The following is a 16,613-nucleotide window of genomic DNA, read 5'->3' as shown; positions in this document are numbered from 1 at the left end:
CTTGGCAGGCAATGATATGAACATATCACTGCCGGGTCTAATCTTGACCCGACACTGTCGAGTTTAGCTTCCACCGTACCTAACAGTGATAGCATGAGACTCGATGCTATATACATTATTTATTGTTAAATAGAGGTTACTATCTAATGTTTTATATTTTGATATTATTAATGCATCACATATATTTCACTCTCATCCTATATATATCTCACATGATTCAATAATGAATACATCATAATTAAAAGAGCAAAATACATGGGTGATCCTTGAACTTGTCTCGGTCCTAGAGGTGTCATTTAGGTCCCAAACTCTTAAAATGCATTTTTAGGTTCTCAAACTTGTCTTTATGTGTCATCTAGGTCCGACACTTTGAAATGCTATTTTTAGATCTCGGACTTGTCTTAGTATGTCATCCAGGTCCCGGCCCTAAACTTGCCATAGTATGTCAATTAGATCTAATAGACCCAATCATATTCCGCAACATTCTTGACCATGGTAAGAACTTAATGACAAAGGAATCTTTCGCCTACCTCTTCCGATCCATCTACAGAGCACTAGCTTCTACATCAAGTTCGAAGACCTAAAAATAAAGTTTTGAGAGCTTTGGACCTAGATGACAGTCAAGATAAGTTTGGGTACCTAGAAATATATTTTGAGAGTTTCGAAACTTAATTAAATGACACCACGAGACAAATTTAAGAACAGCTCAAATATTTTACTCTAATTAAATGACCATACATATATAATAGATAGAGATAAAGTCATTACAAACCGAAGTCCATACAAACATAATTACAAACAATAGTCTCACTACTACAAAACAAGTAAATGATGGCACAAATCGGACTTTTTTACGGTGAAGATAGCATCTCCTACAGGATGTACATGTTCCTATTGTAGGCTTGTAGCCCAAGCAGTTGTGGTGGGATGTTGATCCATAGGATAAGTTAAGAATACTTTCTTTATATATATAGATGATGATCGGTCTTCGGTGATACGTCAATGACTGTTGGCCCTTTCCCACCCATTTTAGCAGTAGTTGGGCCTGGGCATCAATTTGACCATGCCGTATCCTTATGGCTTTATGAAGTTACCTCGAAGCTCCAAAGATAGTTGACACTTGACAGTATTGCCCATCGCCATCAGTAGCTCATATTTTTTCCACTGATAAATATGCACTGGCATGTAGCCATTTCAAGCTGCAACACCAAGGAAATCCAAGTCATCCTGCAGCCTATCAAGCAACGTCGCCACAGGCCGCGACGGCGAGCGAGAATGGCCAGAGTAGACAGGCACAGGCCCGCCGCCGGCGTCGCGCTGTTTCCGCTGCCGTTCCAGGGCCACATCAACCCGATGCTGCAGCTCGCCGGCGCGCTCCACGAGCGGGGGCTTGCCATCACCGTCCTCCACACGACCTTCAACGCCCCGGACCCCGCGCGGCACCCGGGTTTCTCCTTCGTCGCCTTGCCTGACGCCATCTCCGACGTGGTCACCACGACCAAGGACGGCATAGCCAAGATCCTCGCCTTGAACGCCGCCGTGGAGGCACCGGCCCTGGCGGAGTGTGCCCGCGACGCGCTCGCGTCGCTGCTCAACAAGTCGGAGGAGGGGGAGCCCCGGCTGACGTGCCTCATCCTCGACTGCACACTCACAGGCATGCAGAAGGTGGCCGTCGGCCTTGGGATACCGACGCTCATCCTGCAGACGTGCAGCGCGGCCTGCTTCCGAATGTTCAGGTCCTACGACATGCTCTACGAGAAGGGCTATTTGCCAGCGGAAGGTCTGTAGCACGCACAACATACTATTACTATTACTATTTCTGAATGATGTCTCGGTTGTTTTCTTAGCTTACATGTGTTTTTGTTGTTATTTATCATGTTAGTTGTCGTCGAGTTTTTGTACTATCCAGTCTTAGATTCTTCTTTTAAATATAATCGAGAGCTCGTTTGCCTGATTTGTTTAAAAAAAGAATGAAGATGAATTGATACTCTATTCACTCTATTTCTTAGATATTTTCAAACATGATTCGTCAGATATTTGGCTTTTTGGCTGCTAAACTATAGGCAAAGCATGTAAGATTGATCAAAAGAAATTTCTGCAAACAGACTAGATTCCACCAAAACACAAACTAATCTTTAATATCATTAGATTTGTTACCAGAATTACTACAAAAAAATTGTGGGTGTTGTGATTTTTTTAACAAAAACTCTTCCTAGAAGTAACTTTCGGTAGAGTGAGGTCTAGAAATGGGCAGGTAGGTTCAAATACTGCAAAAATGCCCAAATTTATGACACATTTACTTTGTTAAATTGATATATGCTTTTATTATTTGCTAGATACATATATTAGATATGTCATATTCTGGCTTCCCATTGACAGACAGACAAGTCAACTCATGAATGAATTTCCTATGTTTAAAAGCTACTGGTAGTTTCATGCCATCTACTTCATTACTTGTTCTACCAGGATGCAACATTTTATATTTCATTCTTTTTCCAGAGTCCAACCTACTCTTGCCCGTGAAGGAACTACCACCACTACAAGTGCGGGACTTGTTTGACCCAAGCATACTTCCCAGCAAGGAAATTGGGCTGAAGCTCTTGAATCTAGCCAGCGAAACCGCAGCAAATTCTTGCGGTGCAATAATCAACACATTCCAAGCTCTTGAATCTCACGAGCTCACAGCGGTCCGAGACGAACTTCTTGCTGACAAGGGGGTTCCAACTTTTGCCATTGGTCCACTTCACAAAATCGCCTCAATCGACAGCGTTGGGACGACTCGCCTATGTAACCAAGACCGCAGCTGCATCGAGTGGTTAGACATGCAAGACCCAGGCTCCGTGCTATATGTAAGCTTTGGTAGCGTGGTTCGTATCACTGAAGATGAGTTTACAGAGGTCGCATGGGGCTTAGCGGATAGTGGAAAGCCATTTCTGTGGGTAGTTCGACACGACCTTGTGCTTGGGGTGGAGAAAGCTGAGCTACCTCTAGGGTTCGAGTGCGCCGTGGAGGGTAGAGGCAAGGTGATTGAGTGGGCCCCACAGCAGGAGGTGCTTGCGCACTCCGCCATCGGTGGCTTCTGGACTCACAGTGGATGGAACTCCACACTAGAGAGCATCTACGAGGGAGTGCCTATGCTATCGAGCCCTTACGTTGGAGATCAGCTAGCAACCGGAAGGTACGTGGAGGATGCGTGGAAGATGGGAGTTTTGTTGGAAAGTTTGCTTGAACGAGGAAAGATTAAGAAGGCCATCACCACCCTGATGGAAGCAAACGATGGATTGGAGATAAGAGAAAGAGCAAAGAGTTTGAAGGAGAAGGCACGGTTGTGCGTCCAGAGCGGTGGGTCTTCTCGACGGGATTTTGATAGACTGGTTGATCACATACTTTCTCTTTGACTTGTTTCTCTAACTGTCTGGTGCATATGTACACGAGCATGCATATACATACCTATAGTATATTATTGTGTGTATGTTTCTTCAGCTGAATGGGTCATTTTGTTTTTGTTGTCATGGCTTGTGATGAGTAATTTTCTTAGAGAATGGTTCATTTTTATATGGAATAAGGATATGGTTTTTGAGTCTTTTCCTTGTGTGCCATTGTAAAAGTTCGAAATTTCACGAGCCACTAAAAAAGTTTGGGCAACTCTAGTGAAACTAGTGAAAACTTTGTTGTCTTTCGTGTCACTTCCATCACAGTTGTCTCTAACGGCGTCAAACTAAGGCGAAAAACGTCCGAAATGTCCTCAGGTCTGAATGCCAAGCAAAAGTTCCTGATTTCCTCCGGTGCCACTGGCTGGTTAGCTGTTTTGGACGTTGGGACTACTAAAGCGCAGACGGTACATATCGATAACAACTTTTTGGAGGTTCACCAAGAAATGTGAAAGCATTTAGGCCCCTAATGGGTTTCGGTGATTAATGACGACATAAGATTATTGTGACTAACGTGCGTTTTGCAGAGACAATTTTGTAACACCCGTGTTTTCGCATCATGTTAAAAACCACTAAAACTTTGAACTTTTTAAAACTTTGCAATAAATTAAAACTTGATCAGTTTATTTCCTGCCCAATTACTTTTTCAAAGAAAATGTTTCCAAAACCATGCATCAAAAGTCACCATATGCATTTAGGTTAGAATGTTTGAGTGATGAAGTGCTTGCTTGATTGAATGAGTGCTTGATTGTGTGATTTCATGTTTGTCTGCCCGAGAATTTATTTTGGCATCAAATAATTCTCCTTGACATTTCCCTTGACATTCTCCGCTCAAACAACCTCCTTGACCTCTCCTTGATTTCCTAAGTCCACCATATTTCAAATCCCCTTGGGGCGAACCCCACCCTTCCCCTCACTAGTCCACCGTAGATCAATAGGTTTAGCCAGCAAGCTTCCTACCTCCTCCGCCTCTCCAAGCTCTCTTCATCCCTCTGTGTTGCCCTGGCCACGTGGAGCACCCGCCGCCGCGCCGCGCCGCCCTCGCCACTGCCCGTCGTCGATGAAGCACGATAGAGCCTAGCTGCAACCGCTACGCGCACTACGCATACCACTACCTAGTCACACCCACCTCACACGCCCAAAATCTTCGCACGAGCTTAAAGCCCACCACCATGACGCTGCACCTGCTCCGGCAAGCCGCCGCTGCCACCCCGCGCAACCGCCACCACCAACCACTACCCCAAAAGCTGCGGATTAGCCTCGGGAGCATCATCCACCCGATTGTGACGCATTTCGGCCAGGAATGACACCGGGGGCAACAACTCCGGTGAGCCTCCGCCGCTGCTCTGTTTCCTTGCCGCGCCGTCTCGCTGCCGTTCCGCCCCCGTTCATTGCCGTCTCCCTCTCTTCCTGTCGCGCGGGCCCGGAGCCAAACGCCATCCCCCTTCCCTTTCTCTTCACCCGTGGACTCGGCTCATGTGAACACCAAAGGGCAAAGGTGTTTATACTTTTATATGGGGTGTTTGCTAGTGCTGGTGTGGGATGTGGTTGTGAGCCAAATAAAGCCCATGTGTTTGCCACTTTCTGGCGCCCCTGCTGCAGTCCAATAATCATTTCCCTAGCCCAAGTTTGCAGCCCCATCTCTTCAACCTCTGTAGAACGCCACTAGTCCAATAACAATACTTGTGACTTGATAAGTGGGTTAGCTATATAGTTTTATTTTATATAAAATCATAGGTTAGGGCCTCTTCCTAAAGAATTTTGACATGTATATTATTTGGATGGTTGCCATGTATGACAGTATGAGCGAAAGTAATTCTCTAATCATCTGTAGAGAACTATAGAAGGAAAAGTGGAGAGAAACTCCTACCTAGAGCGCAAAACTGGAACAGTCGTAGGCGCCTGTCCACTCCAGCAGTAGGAGAGTGGCTGGAGACGGCTAGAGGCGGCTGGGTGCTGGGGGCAATGCTGCAGATGACGAAGTAGCAGCACGACAGAGGAAGACCATTGGATTTCGAAAGACCGAGCATCAGAGAATTAAAACAAAGACTGCGGATTGTCTTCACGATGAATCGTTATTTATTTTCATTTTCAGGCTTACATATGTAACAACTCCGTAATTTTCTGGCACTTTGCCGTTTGCACCAAAAAAACAGACAAGTGGTTAACTGCAGATGATGTACACGGTAGATTGCACCTAAACAAGTAGCAGTAATAACCACAGTAAGTACAGAAGTAGCATAACATGCACTAATATCCTAGATGTTCAGGGAACCACATTTATATAACATGATCCCTAGTTCCTGGATACAAATCACAGTCAACGAGGCATAGGTAAAGTCTTGAAGCACAATAGTAAAGGCACACCAAAATGCTAGGGACATTGTAGAGTAAAGCACAAAACAGAGGAGAGGTAAAGTCCGCTCTTGTTACCTCGGAGATATTAGTTCTGAGAACGAGTATTGAATCATCTTTGCCCTGGCTCTTCCTGTTATTTTCTTCCATTTCCAGCATTTTCTTTCTCAGTGTGGCTGGCTCCTCAGCCTTACGCTTAGCCTCTTGAACTTGCCTCAGTGACACCTTAGCAGCCATCTTTCCAAAAGGCTCACTAGAGCAGAGCACGTGTCGATTAGTTGACTAGTCTTGACCGACAACTTCAGCAAACACATCATCCATAGAACCACTTGCCAAACTATGAAGCCTCTTTTGAGCTTCTTCGTGAAAGCGAGACGTCATAATAGATTAATATGTGTTGGGTGTCAGTATCATGTGATTCAAAGCGTGAAATGCATCAGATTTCAATGTAACTTTCTTTCTTAAGTGTTATTATATTAGAGACTTACACCTGTTGCTTTGCCAGGTCTCCATTCCCATCTTTAGGGATCAGTATGTATATATCTGTCCTCCATATTTGGTCGCTTTTGCCGCTGTTTAATTGCAAACAACATAATCAAGGCATCCCCTAGGTAAAAACAAAGTAGTTATGTAAACTTACCTCCTCCTCCTGTATCCGTGCATAACTCTTTGATCCTGTTCTGTGTCTATGAAGAGGTTGGTATCGTTGAGAATTTCTAGATCGAGCACTTGCAGCCTATAACATAATAACAACTAAGTAAATAAACCGAACATGTTGCCAAGACTGAAATATTCCAAATCAGTTCATATTTTTGATAAAGTCAATACAATGTTCAACACTACCTTGGCCTTCTCAGTGCCCCAATATGCCACAAGGAGTTTCCATTGTTCTTCTGGGACACGAGGATCTCGGTCAGCAAGACGCTCCTCATCTGTCTCATGAACATCATACCGTTCATGTTTTAAGATACCTTTCCAGTCCTTCCATTTTTTGCCCAATGCCTGAAACCCAGATTTCGCCAATTGGTGGGATGATAAACTTGAACTGTGGCAACCACCAGAGGACAGGAAATAACTAAATAAAAATATATGTGAGGACATATATAAAAAAAATTCAGGGTGGCAGCACAGTTATGCTTACATTAACTAAATGCCACATTGCATTCTTGTTTTTCTTTGGAAAATGTCTCCAATCTGTATATGTCAGAGGTGCCAGTGTTACATCACGGGCAAGTTGTCCCAGAAAGCTACTCAATGTGACAGCTTCAATTCCGATAGGTTGACCAAGATCATTGAAAGACACTGGAATCCTTTCACCCTCAGGCATTGTCCAGACTTTAAGGCAGAGTGTAGGACCACGACCACATCTTTTCTTTTCCTTGCCACCTATATAAAGCAAATATGAATTGAACAATCGATAGGTATATCTCTGAATTTACTCACATCACATGTCACAACCTTTTCTATCTACTTAAATCTATGCATAAAAGAACCATCAGTTCCTCTGGAGCCGGCTCATCATTCATTAAGATATTAAAGATCAACAAAAAAAAGGAAAATTAATATGCCTTACCAGCATTGCCTAAATTAGGACTCCTTTCGAGAGCTCTCCTAACTTCTGGAGGGCGTATTTTACAGTAATGACGTGCAAAGCTTTCAGGATCGGACATATCAGGAATCGAAGAAGCAGACTGTGTGGTGGCATGATGATTGTCTGCCTCATTAGAGCTTCTATGAGGCATATTGTGTTGACGCAATGAATTAGAGGAATCATGGCTGACTTTTTCAGAAGCTTGAGAATCAGATATAGTTTGACTTGGACAAACAGCCTCATTTTCATGAGATTCATAGTATGTAGTGGCAGCAGATTGCTTGGCTAAACGCTTACTACGCCTATGCTCTGACCCATTATTTGATGAAGGCGTCAAATTCCTCTTTGTGCTCTTATGGGCAATGTTTTCCTAAACGCTAAACGGTAAACAGTCGGTCACCTACCGTTTAGCTATTATTCGGGCAAAACGTCCCATTAAACGGGCTAAACGGTCAATTAAACGGGGTAAACAGGTGATTAAACAGAAACGGCGCACCACCGTATAGCGTTTACACGGTGTTTAAACGGGCTAAACGGCCGTTTAGGCAAACAGTGCTTATGGGCCAATCTTGCAGTCAGCTGGCCCATCTCAGTTTCAGCCTCCTCTGTCTGAATGCTATCATTGCAATGTTCTGGGCCCTGTTCAGTAGGACTAAGCAATTTGGGTGGCCCGGTCTTTCCCTATCCCTCCTGTGCGATCTGGTTCAAAGTTTGAACCTGCCTCTTCTCCACACTTACAGGTGTTGGGCAGACAGTGGTATCAGGTACCCAGTTCGTATGCCTTGCCTTACCACAGTTTTCTCCTTAATCAGCTCAACGTGCCCCATACCTCTGTGAATTGCATGACTAAGGGCGCGTTTGCGACCCTGGCCCGGAGGCCCGGCTGCGCCCGTGGGCTGCAACTTGCCATGTTTGTGGTCGTGGCCCGCGAGCAAGCCTGGCTTCCCAGAGCCAAAAACACCCTCTCTGGCTGGCCCTCTGGAAACGACCAAAACTCTCGTTTCTTTGGAGCCGAGCTCGTGGCGGCGCACGCAGGCGATTTTGGGCGGCGGCGGGGTGGCTCGCACGGGCTCTGGCGGGAAGGGGAAACTTCTTCGCGCGCGTCCCCGCTCCCCGCTCCCGCTCTGGCCGCCGCGCGCGAAGCGAAATGGCGGCGATTTCGCCGGCCTTTATATACGGGTTCCCACTCTCCACTCTCTCCTTCTTCCACTCGGTGCTTGCTCTTCCACCTCCCTCGTGAGAGACCGGCGGTGAGTGGTGGTGCGTGGCGGCGGCGGCGACCTCCGGCTGGTTGTGGGTTCGGTCACCGGCGCCGAGGTTCTTCGCCGCGTCCCCGCTCCGGCTGCTGCTGGGACTCCGTGGCGACGGTGTTCCTCTTCTTCTCCGTCCGCATCTGCTTCGTCTTCTTCCTGATCTGCATCCTCTACTTCCAGATCTGCCTCCTCTCCGTTGTTTGGACCCCGAGCCAAGGTGAAATCGACCCCCAATCTTCTTTTTTGTGGTGCTTCTTGAAGTTCTTAGGGTTTCTTGTTCGTTGCTGTTCATGATCTGTTAGGGTTTCATACTTGTTATAACTGCTTCATGCTCCTATTAGGGTTACTTGTACCTTGCTGTTCTTGATCTGTTGGGATCGTGATCTGTTAGGGTTGTTGATCTGTTTCAGATTAGTATTGTACCTTGCTGTTCATAACTGTTTGATGCAGTTGTTAGTGTTACTTGTACCTTGCTGTTCTTGATCTGTTAGGGATGTTGATCTGTTTCTGATTACTATTGCTCTGAGTTTTTTGTTCCATCATTGGTCGATGATGTTGTCCAAATTTAGCACTGGGAGGCATCACATACAAGATGCAGCCGTGCTTTTGTTCATATGCATTCATTTCACATTCACGTTGATGCCTAGCAGGGTACATTAAGCTGAAATCATGTTACATTTTTACATGCTTGTAGATGGATCTGTCTTTGAGCCATGACATGCTGTGTAGGAAGGCAGCTGCCTCGACTGTTGTTATGGTTTCCTTTGTATCCACTAGGCTGAAAAGGAAAACCCCTGAACCTGAAACCCCACTGCTTGATCCTATAGCACTGGCCCTGATTAGGGATGAAAATGAACAGCACAGACAGAGAACATTGAGAATGATATACAACTCCACTGATTCAGAGTGTATTTCTATGATTAGGATGAAGAGAGCTGTTTTTTTAAGTTAGTGAGAACTTTTAGAGAGAGGAGTCTTGTCACTGATAGGGAGGGGGTGTCAGTAGAAGAGCAGGTTGCCATGTTTTTACATGTTGTAGGGCACAACCAAAGATTTAGGGTTGTCCACCAGTCCTTTAGGAGGTCCATCCAAACTGTCCACAAGCACTTCCATCAGGTGTTGTATGCTGTGGGTGAGCTTAGGAATGAAATGATAAAGCCAGCTAGCACTACCACTCACCCAAAGATTCTTGGAAGCCATACATGGAATCCATATTTTAAGGTAATTGTATACCCTGGGTTCATTAGTTATATTAGACCTGTTGCAATGACTGACCCATGCTTTTTAGGATGTCATTGGCTTTATAGATGGCACTCATTTCCTAGCAAGGGTTCCTAGGCGCATGCAACAAGCTTTCAGGGGTAGGAAAAAGGATCCCACCCAAAATGTGATGGTAGCTGTGAATTGTGATCTGAAATTCACTTATGTCCTGGCTGACTGGGAGGGCTCTGCCCATGATGCAACTGTTTTGGCAGATGCTGTAGCCAGGGAAGATGGCTTGAGTTTGCTAGAAGGTAATTGCACACCAACACTAATTACATATTCCATGGCCTATTAACACACACTCTCACACTAGATGTCTTGTGTAGGTAAAATGTTCTTGGTAGATGCTGGGTATGCATGCAAAAATGGTTTCCTACCTCCCTACAGGGGGGTTAGGTACCATTTGTCTAAGTATGGCCCAAGGAACAGGCCCACCAATGCAAGGGAGCTCTACAACCTTAGGCACTCATCACTTAGGGTGACTGTGGAGAGGGCTATAGGTGCACTGAAGGGCAGGTTTAGGATCTTGGACAACAAACCCTTCCACAAGTATAGGACACAAGTGAAGCTTGTAGTTGCCTGTGCCATTTTGCACAACTAGATCCTAGGTTTTGGCATTGATGAAGTAGTGCCTGATGAGGAAGGTTTCACTGCTTCTGCTGATCCAACCAACCTGCCCCCAGCCCATCTAGACCAAGACTCTGTTGACATGGCTGAAATAAGGGATGCCATTTGCAATGCTATGTGGGAAGGGAGGGGAACAAACACTATTTGATGTAATATGTTCTTGAATTTAGCTTCTATACCCTGCTATGGAACTCATGTGTGTGTCATGGTGATGTAATAATTTGGTGGACAAAGCTGAGACCAATTTTATGCTTCATTCATTCTGTTGTTGTTAATCTTACTGTCAGTCTGTTCTTGAATCATTCTGTTCTTCATGATCTGTCAGTCTGTTGTTTATTTATGCAACTGTTAATATTGCTGTCAGTCTGTTCTTGACTAATTCTGTTGTTGATTTCATTACATGCCAGCCCTAGGATGGATTCAGATGCATTTGAGGGTGGGTTTGTTGCTGGTACTTCTGTGATGGAGCAGCTCATCAATGGTGGTTCTGCCCCTGTTGTAGCTGGTGCTGGTGCTAGTGCTGCTGCCCCTGTTGCAGCTGGTGCTGGTGCTGGTGCTGCTCCAGGTGCAGCAAACCCTGTTGATGTTGCTGCTCCTGTGGCTGGGAATAGGGCTGTGAGGGCAATGAGGTGGACCAACACCACCTCTGGCTTTGTGCTAAGGAGGATGGCTGCCCTTGTTAGTGATGGTAGCAGGCCTGACAAGGTTTTCAAGGACAAAGATGTGAATTCTGTGGCCAAAGCCCTCAAGCTGTTCTGTGGGGAGGTTGTTAGCCCAACTCAAGTGTACAACCACTTGAGGAAGTGGAGGCAGAAATGGGCTAGGGTGAGCAAGCTGAAGGACCTTAGTGGTGCTCTTTGGGATGACCAGGCTCATGCTATCATACTTGAGCAAGAGCACTACCTTGGCCACTGCAAGGTAGCAATTTGATCTCGTCTTTGCCTTGACTACCTACATTTGCCTTTCTTAAACTACATTTGCCCAACCCTGCAGGACCATCCTAAAGATGCATAGTTTCTTAACTGCCCTATTAGGTTCTACACTAAGATGGAGGCTATCTTTGCTAATGCCATGGCCACAGGCAAGTTTGCACTTGGGTCTGGTGAAGCCTTAGGGCAGAACCAGGCTGACAGTGTTGGTGCCAAGGCTGATGGTCCTCCTTTGACCCACACCACAGTTCCTAGTGAACAGGGAGGGGATAGCAAGGCCACTGAACTGCTTCCTACCTCCTCAGCTGCTGGCCCAAAGAGGAAGAGAGGGAACTTCTCTAAGGAGGAGATGCTCATGTTGACTAACATGTCAGATGCTGTGAACAATGTGGCCAATGCTCTTAGGGAGACTGGACCTGCCCATGTTGATGTCAATCTGTACCTTGCTGTGATGGAGATGCCTGGCTTCAGTGAGGAGGCACTTATTGTTGCCTACACCTTCCTCCTGGACAACAAGGCCCAAGGCAGGGGCTTTGTGAACATGAGTGATGCCCACAGGACCCTTTGGCTTAGGACCTTCCTGGCCAAAAACTACTATGTGTAGTTTCACTACACATGAAGGGCTAGAAGGCCAGGAGGGGGTTGACTGTAGAGATGTATAGTTCCTCCACCCCCCTCACCCACTCTCTCTTCTTTTGACAACAGGAGCTTTTGTGCAGTCTGCTTGTTCTTTTGACACCTGACCTTGATGGTGTAGTTTGCCTAGGAGGGTGGCTAACAATAGGCAAGGATTTGGGAACATTTGAGCCCTTGGCTGTTGGGCTGAACTTGGTATTGTAAGAAACTTATTTGTAACCTCTGTTGGCTACTTTTTATTTGATAACTAGTTGCCTATTTGTGTTGTTTATGCCCTGGTGGTAACTGTGGGATTTAAAGGCCTATGATGCATAAAACAAACATGAGGTGGCTACCTTATTCTTGTTTTGATGGTTTTGTTGTTGTGCTTTGTTCTTTATTTGCCTATCCTTCCATTCTACACTTATGCTCAGTTGTACTCCATAGCAACAACATCCTCTTGTGATGGCTGATGGCAGTGAGTGCAACTGATCAAAAGGTCTGTATGGCAGTGAGTGCAACTGTTCTTTATTTGCCTCTTTATTTGGTTCTTACAATTCTTGGTAGCCACCAATGACTAAACAAGGAAAAAAACCACCAAACTACTAAGCTGAGGCTAATTTTTTTATCAAGTAGCCGATGATGTTCACCATCATTCAAACTGAATGGTCGACTAAGGCATGTCATTTAGACCACTTACATGTTCTACATTTAGTTGGTTTCAGAGAATGCATCCTTGCTATGTGGTCTTTGAAGGGAAGAAACCTGGGATTTATTTTACATGGTATGAGTGTGCTAAGCAAGTGCTTAGGGAAGAAGGAGCTATCTATCAAAAGTACAACAACTATGATGATGCTCTTAGAGATTTTAATGCAAGGGTACCTCAAGAACCCTTGCTGTTACCAATTGATGCCCCTCATGGGGATGCATCAGCATCCCATGAACTAGTGACAGCTCAAGGTTCTGAAATCTATCCTCATTCACCTGGGCTGCAAGGCTGTTGCAAAAATGCTGTCATCTTGATCTTGTTTATGGTTGTAGTTGGTCTGTCACTCAAGCTGTTCATGTGCCACAGCTGTTGTTTTAATTAGGGGGATGATGACACAATAGGATGACTGCATTAACTGGCTACATGCCACTTTGATTCATGTACTCTCTTTTCTGTTAACTTGTTGCCCTTCTCAGCTTGCCAAACTACTTAATTCTACTACTGTTCTTAATTTGCTTCTTTGATTATGCAATGTAGCCGGCAATGTATGTGTTGATTAAATGGAATTAGTCTGAGGCCTATGTCTTTTGTACATTTTCATTCAAAGTGTTTGCTTCTCTATTGATCATGCTGTTCTTCCTTCTCTTTGGGCCAGGCCGAGCACAGTAGCTGGCAAACACAATCTGTGCTCGGCAATTGGTGGCGGTTGGCGTTTGAGCCCGGCTGAGTATTGGGTCACAAACACCAGCTCGCCTGGGCCGGGCTGAATCGGTACAGGTGCGCAAACAAGCTGCGTTGCAGCAGTTGGGGCAGGCCTGCCCACGCCTGGTTCGTTTGGGCTGACTAGGCCGTGCTGGTCCAGGTGCGCAAACGCGCCCTAAGAGATTCATTTCGTGCCTCTCCAACATGGATTGAATGGTCTGTATGTTCTGCATGAACTGAATGATAGGATTGCTGTGCATCTGCCTGATATGTGGCATAGTTTAGACTTTCCACTTGCCTCCACTTTGTACTAACAGTTTTAGCAGCAACCAAGACTTTGGTCCTATGGCAGTGCATTTCATTAATCTCGTTTGACATATCAATGCATATATCATTACCAGCATTGGGATACTCCGAAAGTGATTGTTTATTTCGACATCTGACTTGTAATCGCTTTACATGAACCAGTTGATTGTCCGGATGCCCTTGAATATGTCCCAAACAAACTGCAGAATCAGGATATTCTTGGCATCCCTGCACCACAGTAAAAGCAAATCAAAATTAAGAAGCACAGTATCTCAGAGAAAGAGGCATAATCATTTTTTTTTACTTTTCCAGTCCCTGATGCAAACATCAAATACGGTCACTTAACATGATGTGCTAGCACTAATGATAATATATATTATCGAAGTACTTAGCAAGTCTGGTACTCTGGTGACACAATTTTAAGTTATGCAGTTAATCTACATAATTTTACATATATTCATGAGGAAAATTACAAAAGCATACAAGATCATCATCTTTATCTTTTAACTCTCCTCACATTGGGCACATAGCAAGGATAAAAGAAGTTCTAAATTGGGGAAAAGAAAAACCTATCGCGCAGTTCATGAATCATTGAATCTAGACTCTGAGCTTCTTGTTATGAAATGCAAGGTACCACAAGAACACCTTGACAATTTGTGGTACTACATTCTCCTACACTCTTGTTAGCTCAACAGGAGATAGAAGGTCAAGTGCGTCTGGCGGTCTGGCCATTTCATTACCCCATTTTCTACAACAGCCCACTCGCAGCATCCTACTTACATTTCTGAAACAGGGCCTCAATTTCCAATGTCCACGGACAAGCAAAATATTAGAGCTGTGCACACTATGTGCCCGTCTGAATCATTGAAGTCTGAAGATTTTAGAATTCACATTCCTATAACCTTTTAGGGATTCCAACGGTACCTATAATAAACCAACCTGAACACACAATATCACCGATTTTAATTACACGAGATAGCAAGTGCAAGCACAGTAGCCTAGATTAGTATAGAGATCCTACGGAGAGGAAGCAAAAGGCACCGGACTGAGGAAACGAAAGATTGCGCGCACCTCCCGGGCCTGGACGACCGGCGGCGTTGAGACCGGCACGAGTGGCGCGGCGGCGGTGTACAGGAGGTACTGGCGGAGGCGCTCGGCGTCGACGGCGAGCTCGGCGCCACAGACCGGGCACCCGCAGCGCGCGAGCCCCGGCAGCACGCTCAGCAGCGCCCCGCACGCCCCGCATGGCAGCCCGACGTGGGGCGCCGCGGTGAGGTGCCGCGCCGGGGCGGGCGGGATGGGCAGCGCGCGGCGGCGCCTCGGCGGCGGCGGCATGAGCTCCGGCGGGAGCGCCTGCGGCGTTGAGCAGTCCGGGCAGAGGAACTCCGTCAACCCGCGCTCCACCTCCAGCGTCTCCAAGCAGCCGGCGCACCGCACCTCAAGGAGGTCCTCCTCCCCCTCCCCCGGGGCCGGCGGCGGCGACATTCGAGACCGGCTTGTTCTCTTCTTTTTTTTTCAGCCGCAACAGAATTTTTCTCAAGCAACGATTTAGCCGCAACAGTTTTTCAGAAAAAAATTCAGCGAGCCGAAGGGAGTTAAAAGGCAAGCCGACTACTCGTGGGGAATGGGGAAGAGTAAAGGCTATGATCGGTACAGTTTATAAGCTGTTTCTGATTTAAAATAAATTGAGATTAAAAATCAAACGGTATGTTTTTTATGTTTTTTATTTAAGCCACGTTTCTCATGACAGAACTGCTCTTCTCTAGGCTTCGTTCGTTTGGCCTGATTTTGAGGCTGGAACTATTCCAGCTAATACATGTCAATACAAATAAGCCTATCATTCCTGTTGGAATAGTTCCAGGACAACTAATCCAGAATAAACGAACGAGCCCTTAGGGGATAGTGACGGAACTGTCGGCATCCGGACGGTTCTGTTGATTCAACACACAGCCCATCTACCAAACGACCGAGATATCTCGCTTCCTTTTCTTCCCGTCGCGTGCCGAATGAATGACGCATTCGGGATAGTTGGGCTGTTGTGCCATCGTGGCCCACGGCAACGAAGCGTCCGTATGATCGAACGTCCTGACCCCAGCATTTCTGTTCTCCGAATTTACTGTTCTACTAAACAGGACCCAAGCGATACAGGCTCTGTGGTCACGGTCACAATTGTTGCTGCTGAGTTTAAAAAAATCTGACCTAGATTTTTTGTGGATGGGCAGGATCGAATTCATACTTAGAAATAATTAGGAACAGCAAAGAAAAGTTTCTCCAACAATTTTAAAAAACAATAATGATTCGAGTAGGATGTCTGTCCTCAACTCGCACGTCGAACGCATCCCATTCTATTCTAATCCCGTGACACCCCCCTCCCGCTCCCCGTGCCCACTCTGCCCGCACTCTCCCCTCCACCCACTTGCTACCGCACCGCCGCGCTATTTCTCCGGGCCTGCTTGCGCCCCCGGGATGGAGAGCACCGCGCCTGCACGCTAGCTTGCTGCCATCCCGCTCGCCCGCGCTCCCTCCCTCCCCCCACCGGAGACAAGGATACCGCGGCGGTTCCAATGAGGTAGGTCGGTCCATCTCTGGATCTGAACCCTCCTCCTCCTCCTCCTCCTCCTCCTCATCTGGATTTGAGCCCTCCTCCTCCTCTGGATCTGAGGGCCGCGGCGGTGGCTAGGGTTCCAACGAGCTCTGGGGTCCTATTCCCTCCTCCCTCCGGCGAGCTCGAAGGTGATGGGCCAGGGGCTGTTTTGTACGTTTTTTTGCTGTTTCTCCCGTGTTACAATGGGTTTTTTTGATGTTGCAATAGATGATTTTTAAATATTGCAA

At 46.2% G+C, this 16,613-nt stretch overlaps 2 protein-coding genes across 7 annotated transcripts; one reads left to right on the top strand and one right to left on the bottom strand.

Moving 5' to 3' along the window:
- The first annotated feature begins 1,216 nt into the window (after positions 1-1,216).
- LOC136545419 (UDP-glycosyltransferase 76C2-like) lies at positions 1,217-3,398 on the top strand. The gene is made up of 2 exons (XM_066537440.1): positions 1,217-1,780; positions 2,500-3,398. The coding sequence occupies exons 1-2, from the start codon at positions 1,276-1,278 to the stop codon at positions 3,396-3,398; spliced, it is 1,404 nt and encodes a 467-aa protein (XP_066393537.1). The 5' UTR covers positions 1,217-1,275.
- Positions 3,399-5,503: 2,105 nt separating this feature from the next.
- LOC136545418 (uncharacterized) lies at positions 5,504-15,353 on the bottom strand. 6 transcript variants are annotated; one of them, XM_066537436.1, is made up of 7 exons: positions 14,853-15,353; positions 13,874-14,009; positions 6,928-7,172; positions 6,630-6,788; positions 6,427-6,522; positions 6,275-6,358; positions 5,504-6,145 (listed from the first exon to the last, which is right to left on the bottom strand). In XM_066537436.1, exons 1-6 carry the CDS (start codon positions 15,264-15,266, stop codon positions 6,308-6,310), a joined length of 1,101 nt encoding a protein of 366 aa, XP_066393533.1. In that variant the 5' UTR covers positions 15,267-15,353; the 3' UTR covers positions 5,504-6,145; positions 6,275-6,307. The 6 variants fall into 6 exon arrangements, 4 of the variants coding, with proteins under 4 accessions (XP_066393533.1, XP_066393534.1, XP_066393536.1 ...); XM_066537437.1 differs by having other exon boundaries at positions 5,504-6,142; XM_066537439.1 differs by having other exon boundaries at positions 5,504-6,039; positions 6,277-6,358.
- Between the last annotated feature and the right edge of the window lie 1,260 nt (positions 15,354-16,613).

Source organism: Miscanthus floridulus, chromosome 3 (genome assembly GCF_019320115.1).
Source record: "Miscanthus floridulus cultivar M001 chromosome 3, ASM1932011v1, whole genome shotgun sequence".
NCBI classification, from domain to species: Eukaryota; Viridiplantae; Streptophyta; class Magnoliopsida; order Poales; family Poaceae; genus Miscanthus; species Miscanthus floridulus.
This window is presented reverse-complemented; position numbering and strand designations above follow the sequence as displayed.